Source organism: Camelus dromedarius, chromosome 2 (assembly GCF_036321535.1).
Source record: "Camelus dromedarius isolate mCamDro1 chromosome 2, mCamDro1.pat, whole genome shotgun sequence".
NCBI classification, from domain to species: domain Eukaryota; kingdom Metazoa; phylum Chordata; class Mammalia; order Artiodactyla; family Camelidae; genus Camelus; species Camelus dromedarius.
The window spans coordinates 113,503,566-113,527,104 of NC_087437.1; the positions used below are offsets into that span (position 1 = coordinate 113,503,566).

At 47.8% G+C, this 23,539-nt stretch overlaps 1 protein-coding gene across 3 annotated transcripts in view; it reads right to left on the bottom strand.

Moving 5' to 3' along the window:
- The window catches only part of RUNX1 (RUNX family transcription factor 1), a 236,976-nt gene that overhangs the window by 30,442 nt on the left and 182,995 nt on the right, over positions 1-23,539 (bottom strand). For 2 of the 3 annotated variants that reach the window (XM_064475710.1, XM_031459295.2), the window contains exon 6: positions 10,951-11,142. The exons of the other annotated variant lie outside the window; for it this stretch is intronic. In XM_064475710.1, coding sequence (XP_064331780.1) covers positions 10,951-11,142 — 192 coding nt within the window. The remainder of the gene's footprint in view (positions 1-10,950; positions 11,143-23,539) is intronic. 3 annotated transcript variants of the gene reach the window in all.

A 23,539-nucleotide genomic window follows, 5' to 3' on the forward strand; every position in this document is an offset into this window, starting at 1 on the left:
GCCAATGGGACGGGCACTGGACCAGGAGTCCCAGGACTTGGAGTTCAGGTCATCCAAGTGGGCTAATCACAGATGCTCCCTGGGCCTCCGGTGTCTCATGAGTGAAATAAAGGGCCTCGAGAATGACGTTTAAGGCCCCTTTCAACTGGGACCGTTTTCTACTCCCATCTGACCTAGTGGAGCAGCAGTTACGTGTTCTCCTGTGAGAGTTTACCTGGGGAAACCAAACTTGAATGAAGACCACACTGAAATCACCTCCGCCGTGCCCACCCCAGGGCTGCCATCACTCTCAGGAAGTAGGGATGCTGAAGGTCATTCTCAACTTCATAAGTCTGGTGGCCGTGTGGCTCATAGGGAGGACGGACGTGCAGCGCCCTGCTGATGCACTGCCAAGATCACAGTGGCAGCAAAATAATAATAGCCAAGAATAACACTGACCATTTATTGAGTGTTTAGAGTGTACTGGGCTCTATGCTGAACACTTGACAACAGTAAATCTCAGTCCTGGTGACGAGGCCGTGAGGTGAGGAGAGTAAATACACACAGTGCTGACGGCACACCAGGCATCCAGGGCTTTGGGCGCATTAACTCATTTAATCCTCATGATTCCCTGGTGAGTTAGGGACCACCATCACTGTGCCCATTTTACAGATGGGGAACAGTGACACAGAGGACTTAAGTAATGCTTGCAAGGTCACATGATTGGGAAGTGGCCAGCCCGGGATCTGAATTGCCATTACCTACATCCACGTGGATCTTAGCATTAATTTATGGATCTAGATTCTGCTTTTCTCATAAAGTGCATTCTAGGGGCTCCCATGTTTTTTCTGAGTCCTTTCTGATGAAGGTGGGAGGAACAGCTCTATCCTGACTGACAGAATGGATGGACAGAAGAACTGGCACTCTGTTTTGGTATCTGCAGGCCACTGTGTGCTTCCCGCAAATGACAGGGAGAAAGTTTGAAAAATAAGGGAAATTCCTTATAGATCCTCTGAGGCATCTCCCCCAACCGCCCTCCCCCAAGGCGTGAAGGAATCAAATGAGGAAATCGGGAAGAGATTCTGGAATAAGAATAACAAGATTTCCTCTCCCTTCCACCTGAATTGGCCATCCGTAATTTTGCACAAATTCAATTTTAAAGTCATGCTTTGTAATTTGTGGAAAAATCACATTAAACAGATCCACGTCTGGGCAATGACTTCTCTCATTTAGCAACATATGGTGGCTCAGAAAGCCCGATCACACAGCAAACATATTACCAAAAAAAAAAAGAGCCTTTTAATCAGGGAGCAGAGTGGGGGGCTCTGGGACATCCCTACTGGCCTCCTGAGAACGTTAGGCAGAACTTTAATCCCCGAGAGCCATGCTGTCTATCCAGAATTACAGCCTATTAGAGTCAGGACCACCTTGTTAATGGCTTACATGAGGACGGACTGGGGCTCACGTGGCTGCCGGCATCTGAGCGGGCACAGCAGGCGGGACCCTCAGGACCATGCCCCACGCCTCATGGGTGGCTAGTGGTGGGGAATAAATGAACCACCAATATCAGTCACTCTAGAAACGTGAACCATAATTATTTTGTTACTGCCTTTGGTGAATGTGTCAACCCAGGAGTGTCCTCATCCTCCTGCTGTGACGATGGTTCCAATAACAACCCCGATACAGACCCAATCACTGACACAGGCTGCTGTTTCAAACCTGGGGGCTAAAGAACTGCACCTCTCAAAAGCTTCTGCACTCGCCCCTAAGATACCAGCCCTTTTGGAAGACCACCAGAAGCACGGCTGAAAACTCAGGCAGTCACAGTGGTTCCACATAGCGGGCAATTTACAACAAGGCACGGATGAGGATTAACAGACCCCGAGAGGAACGATCTAAATAAACCACTTAACGGGCAGAAGTGCCCAGTCGAGCCCTTGAGCTTGTGCTGACTTTTACAGATATTTCAATAACTTTATCATTATATAATCTGCCATCTGATACGTACAGAGAGAGGCACTAATGGAGCGTGAGTGGCCACAACGGTGCAACAACCCCAGGAGACTTAATAAGACAATTGCGTTCGCTTCCTTGTATGACCTACAACTCCAAAAAGTGCAATCACTAGTCAGATTATGTCTTCCTCTTTACCCTGAGCTGTTCTTTTAAACCCGCCCCCATCCCTGCCCAAGCAAGTGTATGTGTGTAGCCCTTTCAAAGATGCAAGGAGCAGTCAGCACTGCATGTGCTCTCTGGGTCTTGAGCTGGCCCTGGAATGACTCAGTTGGGGCCCTTAAAGCTGTAGGGTGAAGAGGATGTCTTCCGCAGCGGGAACTAGCAAGTTATGGATCGGGAGACTTCACTGCCCCGACTGAGTGAGCTGCCGACACCCAGAGCAGTGCTGACTCACCCAGGCTCCTTGGAGACCTGACTCACATGCCTTCCCTAGGGATGCTCTGCATTTTACAACACGTGTGTGGTCACACCCAAATGCTGCAGCTGAAGGACCATAGTGTATCCTCCTTTGTGCTCCCAGAAGAGCTGAGCTCACCACTGCAGTGGCTCAAATCTTATTAACCAGACCTGATGACATTGACTTATGGAGGTCCTTCAGTGGAAGGACCAAGATGGTGTGCAGAAACAAGTACTATTTCAGTCCGTGACAGCGTGTGTCTGAAAGCTCATGTTTCATGAGCTGTTAAGCGACAAGATGCTTGGGTCAGAGTGTCCCACCGCTGCCTCCTCCCTTTTGTCCACATTCCCTCCAGGTGGGAAAGCAGGGTGGCAGGGAAGGGGGGTTCCATCTGAAGAAGGAGAATCGCCTTTACAAAACAAACAGTTAACTCTTGCTACTGATTACAGTTGGAAGATGCTTTTCAAAATCTTGAAATGATACTTTGAATGTTCTACACCCTATGCTTGACTGTTGGGTGGTGTGAGATCATCAGGGGCCCCAGGAGTGTGGCACCTGAGCCTTGTCTGGGGGAAACGATTGTCTTTTCTACCCACGACTCAGGGGCTTGGTGATGTGGTTCTGATTTCCCTTGAAAAATGCTTCTCTCTTTGAAACAGTAAGCGGTATATTCCATGCCATCTGGGGGAGCCTAAAGTAGCTAACACTCAATCTGAAGACTTCCCATGGCCTGATAATCAAAACTCAACTGGGTTAGAAGTGATACATTCCCTTTTTTCCCCCTATCAATCACCAGGAGTGCCCAAAGAAACAGCAAATAAACATGATTGGCCAATGTTTGTTTTTAGGGTGAGTTCTCTACTATTTTTTTCTTATTATTATTTTGTTTTATTTATGGTGGCTGGTAACTGAATCTCCAGTATCAAAACATAAAATGTTCTGCCAGAAAGAGATTATGGAAGAAAAGTCTATGGGCAGAAACTGGGTTTGTCAGTGAAGATTTTATTTACAGGAGTTTTGCAATCCAGATCTTTAATCTCCATAACAATTGGGCTGTCCTGCCCCTCTGAAGGCAATTGTTCAATAATAAGAAAGCTCAAGCGGGGCTAAGGCTTTGCAAGTAAAATGTGAAAACAGGATACAAATATACACTGACATGGCTCTTGACAGTTGGGGCCAGAAAACCTCCTGCCTTTGTACATTTTCCCTTAAAAGTAGGGTTCTGGTGCTTTGCCGGCCGGAGGGAAGCAGGGAAAGGCAGAAGTAATTACAGTTCCCCAGCATTATTTAAATCATACACGTTGAATTTTAAAGAGCACTAAAATAACTAAATTACCACAGGCCTGCATTTCTGTTCCATGATATGAGGAAAAACAATGCAAATGAGGAACCCCAGCTCGGTCTGGAGAACGACGACTGACAAGAAAAACCCTACGAGGAGCTGTCTCATCAGAACCTTTTTTTTCCCGTATCAGTCTATTGTTTGCTCCGCTTTTGGTACAGACATTGGTAAACTTTGATACTACTTTATGGCCGCAGTCAAGTCTCTTTTTCAAATATCCGAATGTGAGAGGCTACCTTTGGGTGATCTGTAAATTGGGGATTATGAGAGGTGCAAAGCGACTAGCCTTTCGCAATGGGTTTCTGGTCAACAGGGCCTCGCAATAAAGCCATTTAAAAAAGGCAGCTTGCTCAAAACAACAGTGCTCTGCCGAGTTCCAGGCGGTCACATTCTTGAGTCCATCCCAACTGGCTGGCTGTGGTCTCCGTGTCATCTTCTGTCCTATGCAGACTCCCAGCCATGATGGCATGAGCTTTTGGGGGCCAGGGCAGGAGGCACCCAGGCCTCCTCTCTCCTGCTCTTTCTCTCTCCCGTGACACAGGGAAGACCCCCTTTCTCTATCACTTTTGGGCCCTGGGTTCCATCGGCATAGGTGCTCCAGAAAACACTGAGAAATATCTGATCTCATCTAGAAAAAAAATCATACATCCTCCTGGCTGCGAAATGAAAGTACCATGAGACTGAGTTCCAGCAAATGACAGCCTGAAATGATAGTAGCTGGAAGTTGCGATTCAGGTTTTCAGGCATAAGACACAGAGTTCATATCTACCTGCCCATCATATCTGTTCTGGGGAAATGGACAACGGAAAGTTACCTCTGGACTCAGCAGATGCCCCCTGTCCTTTCAACCTGGGTGTAACGGGTGTAATGGTGGCCCTCCAAAAGGTAACGTCCATGTTCCATCCGTGGAACTGTGAACGCGACCTGATTTGGAAAAAGGGTTTTTGCAGGTGCGATTAAGTGAAGGGTCTTGAGATAATGTCACCCTAGGTTATCTGAGTGGGGCTTAAATCCAATGACGAGTGTCGTTATAAGAGGAGGAGGTGACACAGAGAAGGAGGCCACTTGAAGATGGAGCAGAGATAGGAGTGATGCAGCCCCAAGCCAAGGGAGACTAGGAGCCACCAAAGGTTGGAAGAGGCAAGAAGGGACCCTTCCCTAGGATCTTGGGAGGGAGAGTGGCGTGTTGATTTTGGTTCCTTGCCTCAAGAACTGTGAAGGAATAAATTTCTGTGGTTTTATGCCAGCAGGTTTGTGCTAATTTGTTACAGCAGCCACAGGACACTCATACGCTTGGTTTGGTGCTGCCGATCTTTGCTACCAACAGTTACTCAGTGTTACCCACTCTAACGCCCACAGCCTCACATTGCATGATGGTTCTAGGATCTTCAAGTAGAATTATTTTTCCTATTTTGCAGATGGGGAAACTGAGGCTTTAAGAGGTTAAGTCACTTGCCAAAATGTCCTATAGTAATACACAGTGGAGGACAGTTTTGGGCCAGTGTGGTTTGTCTTTTGAGCCCTCATTCTTAGCCTGGAGGTTCTGCTATCTTTCTTAGCCATTAGATTTTCAGCTTAACCCTCCTGCTGTTTCACCAACAATACCAAGTAAGTGCTCCAACCTCAGCTTTGTTAAAAACTTAACTCTTCTGAACAAAACATTTGTGTGTGTGTGTGTGTGTGTGTGCGTGTGTGAGTGAATGTGTGCTGGCCCATAGATTACAAGAATAAGGGAACATTTCAGAATCTATCCAATTCACAGGAGGAATATTTTATCATTATGATCAAGCCCTGAAATGAACCTTTATTCATCTAATTAGGAAAGATGTCCACAAGGCATTAACAACATGCTCCGGAAAACATGGTCTGATCACCTTGAACGACATCCATGAAAACATTTGGTCTGAAAATGCAGTCCTGCTAAAATGTGGTTTATGATTACTAGAGTGCTGACAGCTCACCAGGTTGGCGGCTCCTTTGAAGGGCTGGTTTATTAAGGACTTAGCTGAGAGGTGCTTGTAAGTACATCTCAGGCATCCGAGCAGTGCTGTTCAAGGGAGTTCTGTGTTGGTGACTGTGCCGTCCCTGAACAGAGCGCGGAGGAAAAGTAAGGCGGGCCTCCACTCTGAGCACCGCTTGTAAAGCTGGGCAGTGCGGGTGGGAAGCTCGGGCAGCGACACCGAGCAGCGACACCGAGCAGCCACATCAGGCTCAAGCAACAAAGGCCACGGGTAGACTAGGAAGCAAAGACCTGGGGGCCCTTTTTTAAAGGAAAAAATGAAGACTTAGCTTTCTCCCCATCCTTTATCCCCAGTTTTAAAATGTCTGTGATGCAATTCATTAGGGTGAGCTTTTCAGACTTTCCTTAAATTTATAGTTCATCAGCCAAGAACACAGAAAACAGTAACCGAGGTCTCAGCTCCTGCCTTGAGAGTGTCAGCAGCCCTGTTAACTGGCAGGCTCTCTGCCTGCTTGTGGGAAGGGGCGGGAGGCAGTCTAGTGCTGGTCAGACTGCCCACACCCAGTGCCCGAGAGTGCTTCATTCTGCCTTCATTCTATTGCTTTCACTTTCTTCCTTCTCTCCCTCCCTCCCTTTCTGCCTGCCTGCCTGCCTTCCTACCTTCATTTATTTTTATTTATTCATGGGAACACCTGATTCAGGCTTGTTTTCTGTGTCAGATTCTGATACTGTAGACCTTGAAAGGCTCTCAAACTCTACTACGCCCAGATAAGAGTTATTTTCAGATCACTCCCTTTTCACGTTTACAGCGTATCTTACAAGTTGGTTTCTAAAGCACCCTGAGTATTTTGCTTTGTGTAACCATTAAGTGACCACTTGTAGATTTACAGAGGAGATGTCTGGTGTTTGACTGACTGTAGCCTCTACCTCCAAGGTAATCCAACAGCCCCCTCCCCCACTTCGTTTCTGAACTTCTAGACTTTCTAGAAGAGAGAGGAAGCAGAGAGAGAGACAGAAAGAGAAAAGGGAAGGAATAGATGCTATGCATTTTCATATTTGACTCCCAAGGCTGGAAAGGGGATTTATCTGTCCTTCTACAGAGAAGTGAAAAGGTGTTGTTTTTTTTTCTTTCTTTTGTCAATCCAGCTGATAAAGTAACCTCGTACAGCAGAGAAACAAAGTCGATTCATTACCTCAAAAAGCTACACAGACAATAGTTCCGGGAAACAGCCTTTCCAGACTAACTTGTAGGATAAATCACTATCAAACAAAATCATTTGGAATACTAAAACTCAGATGACTTAAGAGATCAAGACCCCTCTGGCTACATGGAAGTCTTAAAGCCAGGCACCCACACTCCTGAAGGTTGATCAGATGTTTCCGGGGTTTGGAGGTTAAGAAGGCTCTGGTCCCAGTGCACCCCACAGAAGAGACTTACTTGCAGGACAGCTGCACAGTTGCCCCAGGAAAATTAACAAGAGGGGCTGGGAAGCCCGCTCCCTGCCCACGCAGCCTTCTTTCACTCAAGCGTACAGAGTCATCATTCTGAGTTAACTTTTCTTTTCTCCTCAGCTTTAAAAACAAATGTACATGTCTCCAAAGGAGAGAATTTATTCAAGTGCCCACCACAGAGTCTGGCCTGAAAGTTATTATATTATCAACATCTAATGATAACAGATCACAGTCAATGCAGGACCCCTGAGTGAGTGACCAGCCCAGCACTACGTCCGTCTCCCCTTTGGCGAATGGGATCCTTCTTGAAGCTGGGTCAGCCCTGTGGCTAACAGATCCCTGACCCAAGAGCGGGAGCCCTGGAAAACCTGCCACCCACCAGCACTGGCTTTAGAGCCAGAAAAGCCTGCATTTGAGTCCAAGTTTGTTGCTTCCAGTCTTGAAGATGCTGGGCAATTGTCCACTTCTGAGGTTTGGGTTATCCATCTATAAACCAGACCACAGGACTGTATGTAGAATACAATGTCTATGAAAGGTCTGACTTGGGCCAAATATCATAACTAGTCCAATTAAAGAGTTAAACCTCACGCCTCGATGTTGACAGCAACACATACAGGAACAAGACTTGGCCTCTTAGTTTCTCTGGTTTTGACAGTTCTCTGCACCAGCAGATATCACCCCGTCTCCGTTTTCCCAGAAAGGAGAGAGTTACGCAGCTTAAATGTGGTTCATCATTTTTGGTAAATCAGGAGTCAAATTCTTAAAATTACTTGTTTGGGTTGCCTGAAGCCACCTCTGAGGGGAGGTGTGGTTTAATGGGCAGCAGCGCCCTGTCTGTCTAGACTCTGTCCTGCTCCATCTTTTAAAAGGACATGTGTCCTTTTTTTTTTTTTTTCCATGAGTGTACAAGAATTTTGAAACTCGGCTGTAGAAGTTCATGATGATGTCCTGACTTGCATAAACGTGTAGCCATGACAAAATGGCTTTCTATTCAGTTTTAAGACCTGGTAAAATAGGAAGTTGAAATTAACCTCAGCCCTTTTATAGCTGAAGCCTCAACAAATAAACAGTGGTTCGGTGGCATGGCAACCTGGCCCCCTTTTCCATCTGTACCCTGCTTCAGATCATTTGAGATGTCTGTTTTGAGTGATTCTCAAGCACATCTGATTCTAGATAAATAGAGGGGTTATTCTATATCCGTGATTTCGTACTGACAGAGTTAAAGGGTCAGGCATGACCCTCCCGATGGAGTCCTAGCGAGACAGGGCGTAGCAGCCTATCAACGCGCGATCTCTCCGAGGCCCCAAATGCTGACAGTTCCCGCAGAACTGAAAACATCCACGCATCCGTACAGCACCGCTGTAAAACTGCTCTGACTACTCTGGGGATATTTTTCTTTCAATTACTGCTGCCATTTCAAAGAGAGCCATAAACACGTGCTGAATTTTTATATAAAAGCATCTTCTTAAATATAATATAGAAGCTCTGGCGCTAAGCTGGGAAAATAACCATTTTCCTACCAGCGAAGAACAAAATGAAGGTTCTGGCTGAAAGAGACTTTACTGTTATCCCTGTTAACTTTCTAATTTCAGGGAAAAAAATCCCAAGGGTCTACTCAAACCATGACGAGGGTAAAAAACTATTTTCTTGAGGAAAAAAAGAAAGAAAAAAGGAAAAGTAGTTTTACATGAAAATATCCCAGATACTGATTGTTTAAAACTTGTTCCTATAATTTTACAAGTCCTGAACAGCAAATCATATTTCAGAAAGAAAGAACATCCACAAAATAGTTAACACATTCTTTCAAATAAGAGCTAAGCCTCCGGGGCGCTCTAAAAGCAAGTTATTATTACTTAGAATTAGATGTTGGAGAAGTAAAAAGTTTTTAAAGGGAACAAGAAAGGGGGTTAAACCTGATACTTTGCTAAGCGCACAGTATTCCAAAGAGCTGAGGAATGCCCGTCCATAGCAGTGCCCCCGCCCGGGAGCTGCTGACGGCTGAGGACAAGAATTCAACACCTCCATACTACCCCCGACCCCAACCCCGCCGTTTTCTCGTTTTCTTTTTGGTAAAGACAGTGTATCTGATCAGGAGGGAAATCAGATCTGATTCACTCCTCAGCAAAACTGAAAGCAAGCCGATTTAATGGTGACGATTTCAACTTGCCCCTGTGTGGCTGAATTTTCCACTGCCTTTGAAAATGCTGAAAATGTTTGGTCCTGATACCAGGAGAAAAAGACAAGTCCCTGTATCAACCAGTAGTGTAAATGGTCAGTTACGCCATGAGAAAATCAGAAAACAGAAGTCTCCCCTTGAACGGTACAAATGGAGGCCTGAAGATGACATAAATGAGTCTAAATGGCCCTCAACACAAGATCCGGCCATCTCCTGGAGAATATTATTCTATTTAGAAGAAAAGTGTCATCCCCCCCACCCCCCACCAGCCCAGCTCTCTCACTTAATGTGCCATGTGATCTAATTTCTCATACACACTTGTGGTTTGGAATCTTTAAAAATCAATATGCAGATTTTGAATAAGTATGCATAACGAAGCACCAGGAAACCAATGATTTCATGGGACCTCTTCTTAAAGACACCTAAGATGAGACCGTAGATGAGAGGCAGACCCCAAAATCAAGCTTTAGGTTTCTGTTTGTCCACAAAAGGGCGACTCTACAGCTAGGCCACTTGGCAGCTGTGTGCACAGTATCTTTTGGGGAGGATTTCTTTGGAAAGTTTCCACTCAAATAAAAGAACCTCCCCCAGAAACATGAGAAGGAGCGGCGTGGGCCGTGGGCTCCAAGGAAGAGAGTGGGCATGCCTTTCGAGAACCCCACATGGGCTGACCCCAAAAGAGAGCTACTGGCCTGGAAACGCTCGAGGATTTAGGATGCTTGCACATCTCACAACCCGACGCGAAGAAAACGCTCGGGGTAGCTCGTTTCTGCTGTCCCAGCAGGGCAAGGAGCACTTCCCTCGCTGGCCACCTGCCCTTTCCCCCAGATGTGTTCCTTATCTTTTCCTTTGAGTTAAACAAGGCTTCTACTTTGAGAAAGGAATCTTACTGTGACCCTATCATACACAGCTGTGTCCTGCACGGCACCAAGGAAACGGCTGCATTTTGGAAATTTGAAATGGTATCACAGAGCGAATAATCACTGACGTCAGTGCTTTCCACAGTGTAAATGAACTCTGTGTATTATCTAATTTGGCACAGTGGGTTTTATGCAATTATTGTGTTTTATAGTGTTTTTGCAATTGCCAGTTAGCCCCATGGTTAGGGGGTGGGCAACCTGCATTCTTTATCGATTGCAAATTTATTTGCTGCGATTAATACCTTGATGTGATGGCATCCAGACACTCCCTACTATTTCTTTATATTAAAAAAAAACAGTATAAATACAAACCCCCCAAATAATTTGTAGACAGTAAAAACTGGAAACATCCTGACCTTCGCCTTGCTCAATGTATGTGTGTGTGTCTTCAAGCCAAGCAAGTGAGAAAATAGCACAACCAAAACTAACTCTTAAAAAATTCAAGATATTATCTACGTAGTGATTTCTATCTGTCCGTATCCTCTCAGTATCCTGTGCAGCAGTGCCTCTCAATCTGGGGATCTTGCTACAAAGCAAATCTGACTCAGTAAGTGAGTAGGTCTGGGGCGGGCCGGAGACCCTGCTGTCAACAAGCTCCCAAGCTGCTGGTCCAGGGACCACCCTTTTTGAGTTTGGAGAAGCCACAATGGGTCTGGGTGGGTTCTGCCCAAGGGTAAGGCGGGAAGTGGGCTCCATCCAGGTACTTACCCTGCATCTGACTCTGAGGCTGAGGGTTAAAGGCAGTGGAGTGGTTCAAGGAGGCCCGAGGGTTGGGTGTGGGGGCTGGGTGGTGTGGGCTGACCCTCATGGCCGTGCGCCGCAGCTGCTCCAACTCACTGAGCCGCTCGGAAAAGGACAAGCTCCCGGGCTTGGTCTGATCATCTAGTTTCTGACGATGTCCTAGTGTGGGGAGGGAGGTGGGGAGGGGAGGGGGAGGCAAGGAAGGAGGGAGGGAAGAGATCAGAAAATGTATTGTGGATTTTCTAAAATTCGGGCTTTCTCGTCTTCCCCCTCCCTCTCCCCTCACCCGCAATGAGGATCTGCTGGAGATTTGTACATTTGGTGGCTCCCGCTGGGAATTTGGGCCATTGTCCCCACAGCAGACTGGGGCAGGGCCCCTTTGGTCACACTGGCCACTGGGTGCTCCCTGGTCTGGGCCCCGGCACCCACCCCAACCCTCTGCCCCCATCTCCACTGGGCGAACGCAGTGGGCACACAGGGCTTGGTGGCGGTGGTGACAGCGGGAGGGACAGAGAGCACATTAATTGTTGGCACTTGGCCACATGCTGTGGCCTAAGCTATGGCGGCTAGGAAAGGAGCCTGGCCGGTGGCATCAGCACAGCTGCCCCTGACCACACACTCAACCACCGGCAGGTTTCAGAGGCAGCAAAGCGGGCCCTGGAGCTTAGCGGGCGTGCCTCTTCCAGCAGGAAATGAGGTGTGGCTGCAAACCCACAGCCCCGGGGAGGTCAGATTTCCTGGTAATTGCAGGGCACAGGCAGCCCCTCGGCCCCTCTCCCTCTCCTCTCCTAGCACGCTTGGCGTGGGCATTCTTTCTTCCTTGAAGGCAACTTCCCCAGATGTGGCCCCTGCCCCCAACAAAGGGGTGCAGCCTCAGCCTTGTCCAGTCCTGCTGGGCCCGCTGGAGCCCAGAGGGAGCTGCCAGGAGACTGGACAAGCTTCCCCGGGGGGCTAAGGAGTCCGAGGTGGGGAGGGGGGCCCCTTGGCATCTCTATGGACAGTGTCTTCGCCTCAGTCCTCATCAAACTCGCTGTCCCCAGGATGCAGCGAGCAGAGGTCATCCACCCGAGAAGGGCCTCCTGTTTCCTCCCTTAATCCTTCATCAAAATGTCTTTGGTTTTAAACCAGAGACTCAGGCCTGTCCAGCCGAGCTGAGGCTCTGATGTGCTGATGTAGCCTTGGAGGTGTGTTTGCGGTGGGGGAGGATCGAACGAGTCATTCCTCTTTTAAGAGACTGACTGCCCTCCTGCTCCCGCCTCACCCCCGTGGTTCCAAGAGAGTCACTGACCAATTTCACAACCCTCCACGATTGTCAAGTGGCCTCAAAACAAGACTGAAGAAGCAGCCCCCTTGCTGTGACACTCAAGTGCCCTTTCACACTCCAGACCCACTCCTCAGTGACAAAGAAGATCGCCCGGGGTGGGAGTGGGGGTGGGAGCAGTGCATTTTAGCCCAGCTCCCAATCGCTACAATTATACAAATTAAATTTTATAACTTGTGTTACGGTTCCAAATCTCCGTGGCTTGCCGTCTCTTCCTGCTGCCGGGCCCCTTGGCACAGCTGCCACTGTCTCAAATTCCAGACCAGAAAAAGGACCCACTCTACTGCAGTGATTTTATCATGAACAAGACCTGCTTGGCTCCGAAATGAGGAAAAATACTTAAGCATAATATTTGTGTAGTTCAAATGCAACGCTCTCTCTTTTCATGTGTCACCGAGGCAAATCTGGACCCTGATTCAGCCCTTCAGCTCACAGCACCAGTCTGAACACAGACAGCCTGAGTCACACGGGCCCCGCACACGTGTGAGAGGCCTCTTACTGGCTGAGTATTTTTAAGCACTGGCCTTATGGGCGAAAGGCCATGGGGCCAGGTCCTGGAACAACCTCTGTCATCCCTTTCCCTCAGAAGTACGAAAACATCTTTTTCTAGAACATTCTATTTCTGTCCATCATGGAGTCATTCGGTGTCTCTGGATGGAGCTTTCCTTGACTCCTCCCTCCTCTTATCTCTCTGACCTGTTCTCGGCTTCCTGGTGGTCAGGCTGAAAAAATCTGAAGTTTTCTTGCAGAAAAGCCAACAATTCAACTCAAAAGCCACCCCAAGCGTAGTAATCCAGCCCTGTCGGTGCCTACCACAACTTAGTGCCTGGCATTAGGAGTCCAGAAGGAGAGGAGAAGGCAGGGAAAATGAGTCAGGGAAGTTCTACCATCTCAGAAAGAATGCCAGTGGGCGAAATCAGGGTGCGGAGGCTTCTGGCAGGTTTTGTACCCATTTCAAAACTTCACATTCCTTGGGCACCCGGTGGCGTTTTTTAAGAACACCGTGTCAAGGACAGTGGGTGATCCCAGGGAATGATGTGTACCAGATCATTCTGAACACATGGCATTCGGTGTTTTGGAGTCCACAGCCGGCCTTTGAAGAGGGGCCTTCAGTTGTGTCTGCCTCAGCCACCAAGCTTGGGGACCACATGCCACCGAGTAACCAAACAGGAATAAGTCATTTCAGGTAAGCCATTATGTGGCCAGGCATAATGTGAGGTTATTTTTTTATTAGACCCTCTGATTGCCTTATGCTTAAAAAAAAAAAGTTTCAACATGTGAGCAATTTCTGCACCAGCTGACACCTGCCAAAATCGTAGTCATTTTCAGAGATTAACTGATGACTGTCTGCTTGAGCAGGAATGTTTGGGCATAGCTCTCCGAGAAAACAATTCTTCACTCTAAGCTATTTCCTAAGCCCCGAGAGTCGCAGGGCTGAGTATAATGCCGGAGGAGGGGGTGAGAGTTCATTCCACACCCTCCCCACGTGTGATCCTGGGACTCAGTAAGAGTGTTATGGCCCTAACAGGGAACCTTGAGCCCCTTCCTCACAGCGAGTGCTCGAGAGAGTCCTAACACCAAGGCACGAGGGGGAAATAAAAAGCGTTATTATACTAAAGGTGTGGTTCTGATGCATTTATAAGCTAGATCAAAGGAAGACCTAAGTCTTTTTTTCTGAAACCGTCAGATTTCACGTGCCAAAGAGCAATATTCTGTGTGAAATATAGAAGCTTCCGATACAAACTTTCAAGCCAGGGAAAATGAGTGCTTTATGTCTTCAGTTTCCTGTATCTGTGTGCAATTAAAATGTCAATTTACCCCCTGAATTTTAAATATAAGAGTATGGAAAAAGTCTACGATCAAATTCACTTTTCTTCTTTCTTACTGAGCACTGGGCTTTTGAGGGCAACAGGGAATTCAACCCTGGATCAACCCTCTGGTGGAATGATGTGACGTGGCCTCAGACATACCCATGCGGGCTGCCCGGCCTTTTGAACATGCTGGCCATCAACGGTGAGTGCTTCCACGGCGCTCCTGAAAACAGTGGCTGCCTCAAGGCTTCATACTAGGACGTCCTACTGACTCTTCAGCAAAGTTTAAAAGGATCCTAAGTTATGCTTCTCTGCTACTATTTTCACATTTAAAAATTTTTTTAAATTTATTTTTGTTTTTTTGAGGGGGCGGTCATTAGGTTTACTTATTTATTTACCTTTTTGAGAGGAGGCACTGGGGATTGAACCCAGGACCTTGCGTGTGCTAAGCACGCGCTCTACCACTTGAGCTCTACCTTCCCTCCCTGTTTTCACATTTTTGAAAAAAGTCCTTGATTAGAATTTCATATATACACACAACTACACAAAGCCAAAGGAAAACAAAAAGAATAAAAATAAACGAATCCTATCAGCTAAATTTTATTCTTCATTCCAAAGATATACATCCTGAAATCTTCCAGAATGGGTACCCACAGGGCCTCCCCAAACATTAGGGTTTTGTGATGGATAATGAGACCAGCTTTCAGTTCTCTGCTATAAAAACTAGACTGAGTAGGTATGCAAGTCTCGTTGACAACTCAAGTGTCCTTTTCAAGAAACCATTGTTGATCTGTGGCTGTTAAGTAACTGAAATACAATACCGAGTCTCCATATGTCCCGACAAATCCATCCTAAATCAAAAATCTCATAAGCTCAAAATGCATTTAAAACACCTAACCTACGGAACATTCTAGCTCAGCCTCATCTACCTTAAATGTTCTCAGAACACTTACGTTAGCCTACAGTTGGGTAAAATCATTGAACACAAAGCCGATTTTATAATCAAGTGTTGACTGTCTCAGGGAAAGTGTTGAATACCGCACTGAAAGTGAAAGGCAGAGCGGTGGGCACAGGATGTGTACCGGCTGCTGACCCCTGAGATCGCGTGGCGTCCCGCACGCATCATGTCCCGTATCCCTGGTCCACGAAAAGAACAAAATTCAAAATTTGAAGTATGGTTTCTACTGAATATATGTCGCTTTCAAACCATCTTAAAGTCGAAAAATTTTAAGTTGAGCCATCCTAAATCGGGGACTGTCTGTACATGATATTCTAGCAGAGAAAACAGGTGAGGCTAAGGTATCACCTTTTTGTGGAAAGTTCTGAGTAGAGAGAATAATTTTCTGACAGTCAACACGTTAGCACGTGTTTCTGATATGGGTTTACTAGTTTTCTTGACAGAGTCTCAGCAGAAAAGTTAGAAAAGTTGTATACTCAAATCACTGCCATGATGAGCAGTTGAGAAAAATCTATGCAAAACGGTAAGACCAAAAAGATATCTGTCTATTTATATGTGTGTACAGCTCTGTCTCTGTCTGTCTATCACACTGTGGTTCCTCTAAAAGGATGTATGTTTTTCAAAAGATGTTTGCCAGTCTGACACTAATGACATGGATTTAGATATAAAAACATTGATATTTCTTCCCTTGATTTGCTATTCTTTAGGACTGTGGAAAAGAAACAGATGTGTGTAGAGAACAGCTGATTTTTCCTGATATAAGACTCTAACCTCTGGGTTCCAGGGTCATTAAAGTCATTAGGACTTTAAAACAACGATATTGAACATGAATGTGGTCCTTCCTCAAAGCACCTTGCAGGTGGTGAGATAAACCTTCTAACTGCAAACCTCTCCTTCCACTGGCCAATCGCATGTTGGGAAATACTGTCCTGAACTATATATATCGTGTATAGATTATAAACGCTCTATAATGTTATATAAATATATGATATATATGTTAATATATCATGGATTTAGAGTACATATTATCGTCCAATGTTACAGAAATGTGGGTAGCCTAACTTTCTCCCCAGTCTCCTCCCACATGGTTAAGCTGCTTGACGGCACAAGGTTGGAGTACTTCCGAACTGGAGAAGGGCCAGAGAAATGAGCCTTGTGTTTTAACCGATGTGTGGGGAATGCAGCTCAGAGAAGTGATGTCAGTTACCCAAGCTCACACAGCCAGCCAGAAAAAGAGGGCAGGTCTGAAAGCACACCTACTCCCTCAGCCTACCCCCTCCCACCTCCTGCTTCCTGCCCCTAGAAATACCAACGTCTGCGAATCCCACGTGAACACAGAGGACAGGCGTGCAGCGTTACTAGCTGTTGATCACAGGGACACTGAGCACTTGCATGGCTTGCCCTCCCTGCCTTTGCAACCCCACTTCTGTTTCCGGCTCGTCCTCAGAATAGAAGTGAGCCAGAACAGCGGTGTGACCCCTGGCAGAGCTGTGTCTCACACACCTGCACGGGCATCAGAATCTCCTGGACCTTCTGGCTTGGCGGGGCAGGGATGAGGCCAGAGAGTTCAGAGTAAGATCCAGGTGATGCTGATGCAGCCGGTCGGGCCCGATGCTGCGGGTGGGCGTGTGAGCGCTGGGCACCCCTCCCCACTGCGCATGCGCTTGCAACTCGCTTCCCATCTGCCGTGGGCTGGAAGTTAAAACACCAAAAATACCAGAACTGTGTTTAGACTGAGTGTCCATGGACACTGAGTGATGGCCTTGTTTTGGTGATAACTACTTTGCAGTCTTCCTCTTCATTTTGAAATGCTTCAATGTACTATACGGAGTGGCTGAAAATGCCAAAACTCTGCCTGCAGAGAGGCGGGTTGGGAACCTCTCTCTCTCACCATCACTGAGGTGAGTCCCTGTTGCAATAATCAGGCTGGTCTGAAAGGTGAACCCAGAATTCTCAAGTGGGAAGTGAATTCTGCCCTGCCAACTAAGGCAAGGCTTTGGGGAACAGCAGAACAGGGAACCTACTAGTCGGTTCCAGAGATGCAGCACTCAAGACCTCTGAGCCCCGACAAGGGTGGGGTGCCAACACCAACGCTATTATCCTCCCCTCCCCTAGAGAAACAGCGTGGCACCCGGGGAGTGGGGCTGCCAGTCTGGAGGTTACTAACGCTCCATCCCCAATCTGCTTTTCCACCCAACTCTCCTGCGGACAAGAGCAAGTCTCTTCATCACTGAGCCTCCTTATCTGGAAGCCTGGAATTAAAGGACTAAGACGGATTACTCTGAGGGGCTCTAAAAGCATTCACAGCACTAACTCTGCAGCGAGTCTATTCAACCGGTTCTTGTCGGGCGACTAAGCAGGGGCTTTCTGGAACAACTTCGGATGACGTGAGGACCTTCAGGGTTTTGTTTGGTTTGGTTTGGTTTGGTTTTTTGTTTGCTTGCTTTTGTTTCTGGCAGATACCTGGCCTTTGGGAGCCAGCCTCAAGTCCAGCTATCAGATTGGTCTTCAGGGCTCGATCCTGAATCTGGGATTCTACCCAGCCCACCCTCCTCTTCCGTGTGCTGGTGGCTGGCAGCCTGGCACAAGGCAGCCTGAGAATTCGCTCTCTCTCTGCCTCCTACTGCTTCATCCCTGGTCTTTTGATTAGTTATTAGTGACCTTGGACATCAGTTTGCACAGATCGTTTCCTGTCTCCCCTCCAGCCTTCACTGAGCCTTTCCTGGTACCCGCTGGCTGGGACGCCCCATTCTGGTCTTGCCCTTTCCCTGTTACCACCCGAAGGCTGCATCGAGAGGCAGCAGGCCAGTAAACACACCTTAAAACCTGCTGGTGAGTTGTCAAGGGCTGCCGCGGGGAAGAAACCCACTCTGCTGAATCTTAATCCAGCATCCTATTTCCTGGTTTCTCATATTGGTTAGAAAATAATGATACTTTCTGGCCCCCTGTCCACCGCTTCCTATCAGCGGTTAGAGGAATGCAAGGCTAAGTTTAATGCTCATTACCCGACCTGTGCAACTGTCCAGCCCCCCTCACCCACGCCCCGTGCAGGGCTTCTGCTCCCCTTGCTCATGCTGCTTCTGAATCGCACTGAGCTAGTGGGAAAATCCACTAGGATGCCACCACTTCCTAGGCGGCAGGTTTCTACATCTTTAGGGATTCTGCAGACATGATGCTTTACCCCAGGAGAATCACCAACAGGGATAGTGATCGATGCATTTGGCTGAGAAGAGCTTTGGTTCTCTTGCAGGTGGCAACAGGTAACTGAGTCTGCCTGTGCTTGGGGCTTCCCCCTCCTGGGTCTTCACGGCCGTGTGGTTGGTCCCTCACACGGTATAAAGCATGTGATTTTAGAGGTCAGGCTGGCATTTTTGCGAAGCCTGCATTCTAAGGTGAATGCCCCCTGCCTGAAACCAGAAAGCAGACAGTCTGAATTCCCTACTTTGCTCCAGCCACACCAGCCACCTTGCTATTGTTCCCAGATGCCTGCCTCAGGGCCTTTGCACTTGCTGTTTCCTCTGCCCAGAACATTCATTCCCCAGATACTGGTGGACCAGATCTCTCCTATTTTTCAAGTCTTTGCTTAACTTTCATCTTCTCCCTGAGGAGTTCCTGAATACCCTAGTTTAAGTTGCAAACCCTCTCCAACATGGTCAATCCCTCGCATTTACTTTTGGTTATCTCCACAGCACTGACTAATGTTCCTTACGGTCTGTCTGTGCCCACTGGGCTACTGTAGAGGGCTCAGAAAAACTACTTGGTGGGGAAACATATATTTGAATATGGAGAGTTTCATGGAAAGTTGTCTCATTAAAAAAATAATGTGTAAAAACTTGTCTTCTCTATTTTTTCTTTTACTATGCTAAAACACAAAAAAGAATGGACGAAAGGCCTTTTATGTGGAGTTGAGTGTAGCACCTTCACATAAGCACAGCACCGCTACAGTTGCCTTGTGTTTTCGGAGAATACACACACACACCCACACACACACACACACACACACGAAGTGTCCCATGTCCCTCAACACTTGGGCTAAAATGTAGCTGCTATTGCAAAGCATGAAGGGAAAAGTGTAGAAAGCTACAGAGAAGTGGGAAGGGAAGCCAGCTGGGGCCACAGGCTTTAGGCCAAAGGGCCACACAGGGCCCGCCCCCTCCATCCCTCCCTGACCCATACCCTCAAAATTCACAGGGCGAAGCAAACAGAAACAAAAGCGAGTTCCCTTAAGTTCCAGGCTCACAGTTCCAGGCGGTGGAACTTTTAGCTCATTTGCATGAGCTTTTTGAGACCTGGGCTTCCCTAACAGCAGAGCAGTCAGAATCTGTAGTCATCGGTCGCCATGGGTTACCTCCTGTTTCTGTCTGGTGACTAGGGAGGTAATTGCAGCTTAGGACAGAGATCCGCCTGCTGTCTTCTGTCCTTGACCGGAGGTAGCCCTCTGTGGGGGCGGCAGAGGCAACCTCCGTGGAGGGGTGCAGACAGCTCACAACTTTAAGATTCCTTCTCCCCTAGCAGCTTGTAATTCCAACAACTGTCAGCTCTTCCTCGGTGAAGGGACTGTCTCGAGGATACCCCATTAGAGAGGAATCAGAAATAACTCCACAGTGGTAACTGCTGGTGATATGGGTTCATTTAGCCGAGCAGCTCCTGCCCCTAGGACAGCTCTGTGAATGGGAGGTGACTTTGGAAAGGTGTGGGTGATGAGGAACTGCTCCCTGCAGCTTGGAACTGGCTTTGGAGTCCAGGCCCTCGGCAGGGCCAGGCCCGGGAGGACAGGCGATCCCTGCGGGGAAGGAGAGCTCCATCCCAGGCGACCGTGGGCTCCACCTGCTTCTTCATGCTGCCTGGGCATCCTCGTTCTCTACCCAGGCCTTCTGACCTCTGGGCGGGTCTCCCCTCCCCACGGCACTGGCACACACCACACCGAAATGTCAGAGGCCCCAAGCCTGTTCAGACAGGGCTGTGGTAAACCGAAGGCCCTCGGGGTGGTGCCCTAGTCAATGCTGGGTGAATGAATGAATGAGCGAATAAATGCCCCGTTCTTGGGCTGGACTTCTAGGACGCACATCCAACAGCGTGTAGGATGGTCTCTATTCCTCTGTGTGCTCAAAAAAGGTTAAGGAAAATTCCCTTCCATTCCTAAAAGCCCTCTTGTTGGGCTCTCCCAGCAGCAGGGGCGGGGGCAGGTGGGGAGGGGTGCAGGGGGGCGGGGTGGGCAGCATCTGATTCCCACCTCCTGTCGTGTCACAAATGCCAACTGAATTCTGGGCTGGCCTCGTGGAAGCAGGAGGCCAAGGGGACAGCCAAAGTCCTAACCAAAGCCCTTTAATAGGTGGTTGAGCAGGCCCTGGCTGGTGCACAAGGACAGTGACCCCCTGGCCACTCACAGCTCCTGATCACTTGCTAGTGAAGAGCCAGTCACGACCAGCAGCTGTGTTTAACAGGCATCTCTACCTCACACCATCCAGAGAAAAAGCCGGCAGGTTGTGTGGGGGATGCTGGCCTCACTCAAGCTGACTTTTGTCCACTGTTGCCAACACACAGCTGAGAAGGAGCATTTGGGGGTGTTCCCTCCCCCATCAGTTACTTGAGTGGGCAGTGGCTTTTTGCCTGGGACATCCATGGCACAGTGATGAAAAACGCTGGTTCCACTGCTTGCCAGCTAATGTTGGGAGGGAAAGTTCTATTTATTCTATGACCCTGATGACCACACCTGAGCCAGTTAGAGTGAAGGACAAAAAGGCTGTCAATATGTCCCTCCAAAACCCGGGCACCATTCTCCCGTCCAAATCTTTTCTGGGTTTGAAAACAACAGGCGCTCCCCCCTCCCTGCCTCTCCCCTGGGATCTGGAAGGCTGGCCCGGTGGGACCTGCTGCCCAGCTCCAGTCTGCTAGGAGGGCAACTGGAGAACTGCCTTTTGCACCAACGTTTTGAACTTTCCCTCCTTTGAACTCCATAAACAGCCCCTCTTCTGTAGGAACACGCGGGTGTGTGAACGCATCCCCTCCCCTCAGTGAGAGCGCCCTCAGGAACCGCAGGTTACACGGAGGGGCCCCCCAACTCCCTTGCCAGTCCCTCCTCCACCCCCACTTAACCACTTCTGCTTCCTTCACCTTCTTCGCAGCTGCAGCAGGGAGCTATAGTAAAGCTACTGTATAGGATTTTGAAAGCAGGGCCTCTGAGCGCTTTCCCAACTCCATACAGGCAGGGTATTCTCTACCGTGTTTTCTTTGGCTGCAGGTTGGTAACACAGAATGAGTCAAACAGTATTAACTTTCAATAGGGAAGTGGTGTGGTCAACCAAAGCTGTTTGCGGCTAGATTGGGAAGATAGGTAGGGCAGGTAATGAAGAACAGCCCGTAATACTGCGAGGAGGCAAGGGAGGGAGGCAGCCTGGCTCAGGGACATCCAACAATTAAGTCAACAGGACTCAAACCATCTTTTTTCAGTTGGCTGAGGAATGAACACCGAGGTCTCCGACCGGCCAGCTTCAGGAAGTTGGCCATGTTGGGACTGTGTGGCTTACACAATTGAGCACTTTGTGGGTGTAAGGATGGCTGACTTTTTTTTTCTTTTTCTTTTTCTTTTTTTTTTCTTTTTCACTTTCTTTATTCTTTTTAAATGATGCCAAAGTCATGGGAAATCTAGTTAGGATCATTTCCCCTCCTTATGGCATGTTGCTCTGGATGCACCTTTATTTCCTTCATTTTCCTGCTTGGGGTGTGAGTAGCTACACCCTGCCCCCTCTTCCTTCACTGGACCCTCACCATCTTCTGGATCCGGGATCTGTCTCCCCAGGCTGGCGGGCCGGTGACAAGACCCAACTCTCCTTCTCCGGGTGAGATGATGTGCAGAGGGTGTGATCCCTGCTACAGACACAGTGTCTTCCTTTTAGAAACTGATAAGGATCTGAAACCATCAAATCCTCTCTTCTGTTCTGCAGATGAGGAAACTGAGGCTCAGAGAGAGATGCAGGCTGCTGACATCTGCAGAGCCAGCAGAGGCCAGGATGTTGGATTCCCAGGCCAGCGGCTGCCACTCCCTTGCCGGGGGCTCAGAATTCCTTTTACAGCTCAACGGAGCAGCTCCGAGAACAGCCCAGCCCTCGAGACTCAAATTTCAGTAGTTTCTAGTTCTTTCTCCTTGTACTGGGCTACCTATTTATTTTGAGACCAGCTGAATCACGCAAGGAATAGAACGAGTTTCTCCTCCCAGCCTGCCTCCGGCAGTGTGTCCGTGAATGAATGGGGCACAAGCTCCGGAGAGCCCTGCAAGGCTCTCACCTCGGAGCAGCTGCAGGTTCTGGCTCCACCTGGGAAACTGGCACAAAGGCTCCAGGTTGTAATATTTCACCTCCCTGCAAGCTAATCCAGAAATCTAGGCAAGCAGCATATTATATAAAAAGCCACAGGTGGAAAAAAAAGGAAAGGAATAAGGACCCCGCCACTATAATCTCTGCAACTTTTCCAAGCCTTTCACCGAAAGAAAATGACGTAGCAGAGATGGAGAGGGAAAACGCTTTGCTTTTGGAAGAGAATTAGATTTTAAAATAAAACTCAGCTCTCTTAACCAACGAGGTTGCTCCTTTTTTTTGTTTCCAAGATGCCTAAAGGGTGTGTAATAGTAGGCAAAGAAAATATTAAGATATTCTAATGGCAAAAGGTAAAGTTTCTAAAAGTCTGGATTCACAGCGGGGCCGATTTAAATGTCTCTATTTTTTCTCTAGTTTTCTTCTCCTCCATCCTGGAAGACAGGATGAGAGGAAATGTATCTTCAAGAAACCAGTAATTATTTCAGATCCCTGAGATTTTTGCATAACACACACAACAATACATTTTTCTATGATTATTTTTCTATTACCTAATTACATATCTGTATATTTCTATTATCTGATACACTGTTTACAAGGCACCTCCATAAATATTATCTCAATTCATCCAAAGCAACCCTATGCCTGGGAGCTCATGTAATTATCCCCATCATATAGATGACTCAGTGGAAGCTTCTAAACGCTAAGAGTCTTAGCAGTTCACACAGCAAGCATGGGGGCTTCCGGTCAGTTAAGAAAAGAGTACAATTTGATAGCCCTTGGGAAAGACCACCTCTTCCCAAGGAAGCAGGGGATTATGGTGAACTTGGTTTTGTTCCAATGAGGAGTACATTGGTGACATTGGTTCAGTAATTCAGTATTTGTGGTTAGTAATAGGTAGAGTGGAAGGAAAAAGAGGAAAAAGTCCTTATTGTTTTATATCACGAGAGCCCAATCTGCCAGAATTAAAAAACAAAAACAAAAACAAAAAAAAACTCGGTAATGACGAATATTTGGCCCGCACTTGGGCAGAATTCTAGTTGCTTCCTCTGGTAAGGGCTGTGGGATGAGGGGAGGGGACCCACCTGTGTCCAGGGCATGTGCTTTCATAATAACAGCTAATATTTAAGGATCACCACTGCGCCAGGCACCGTGC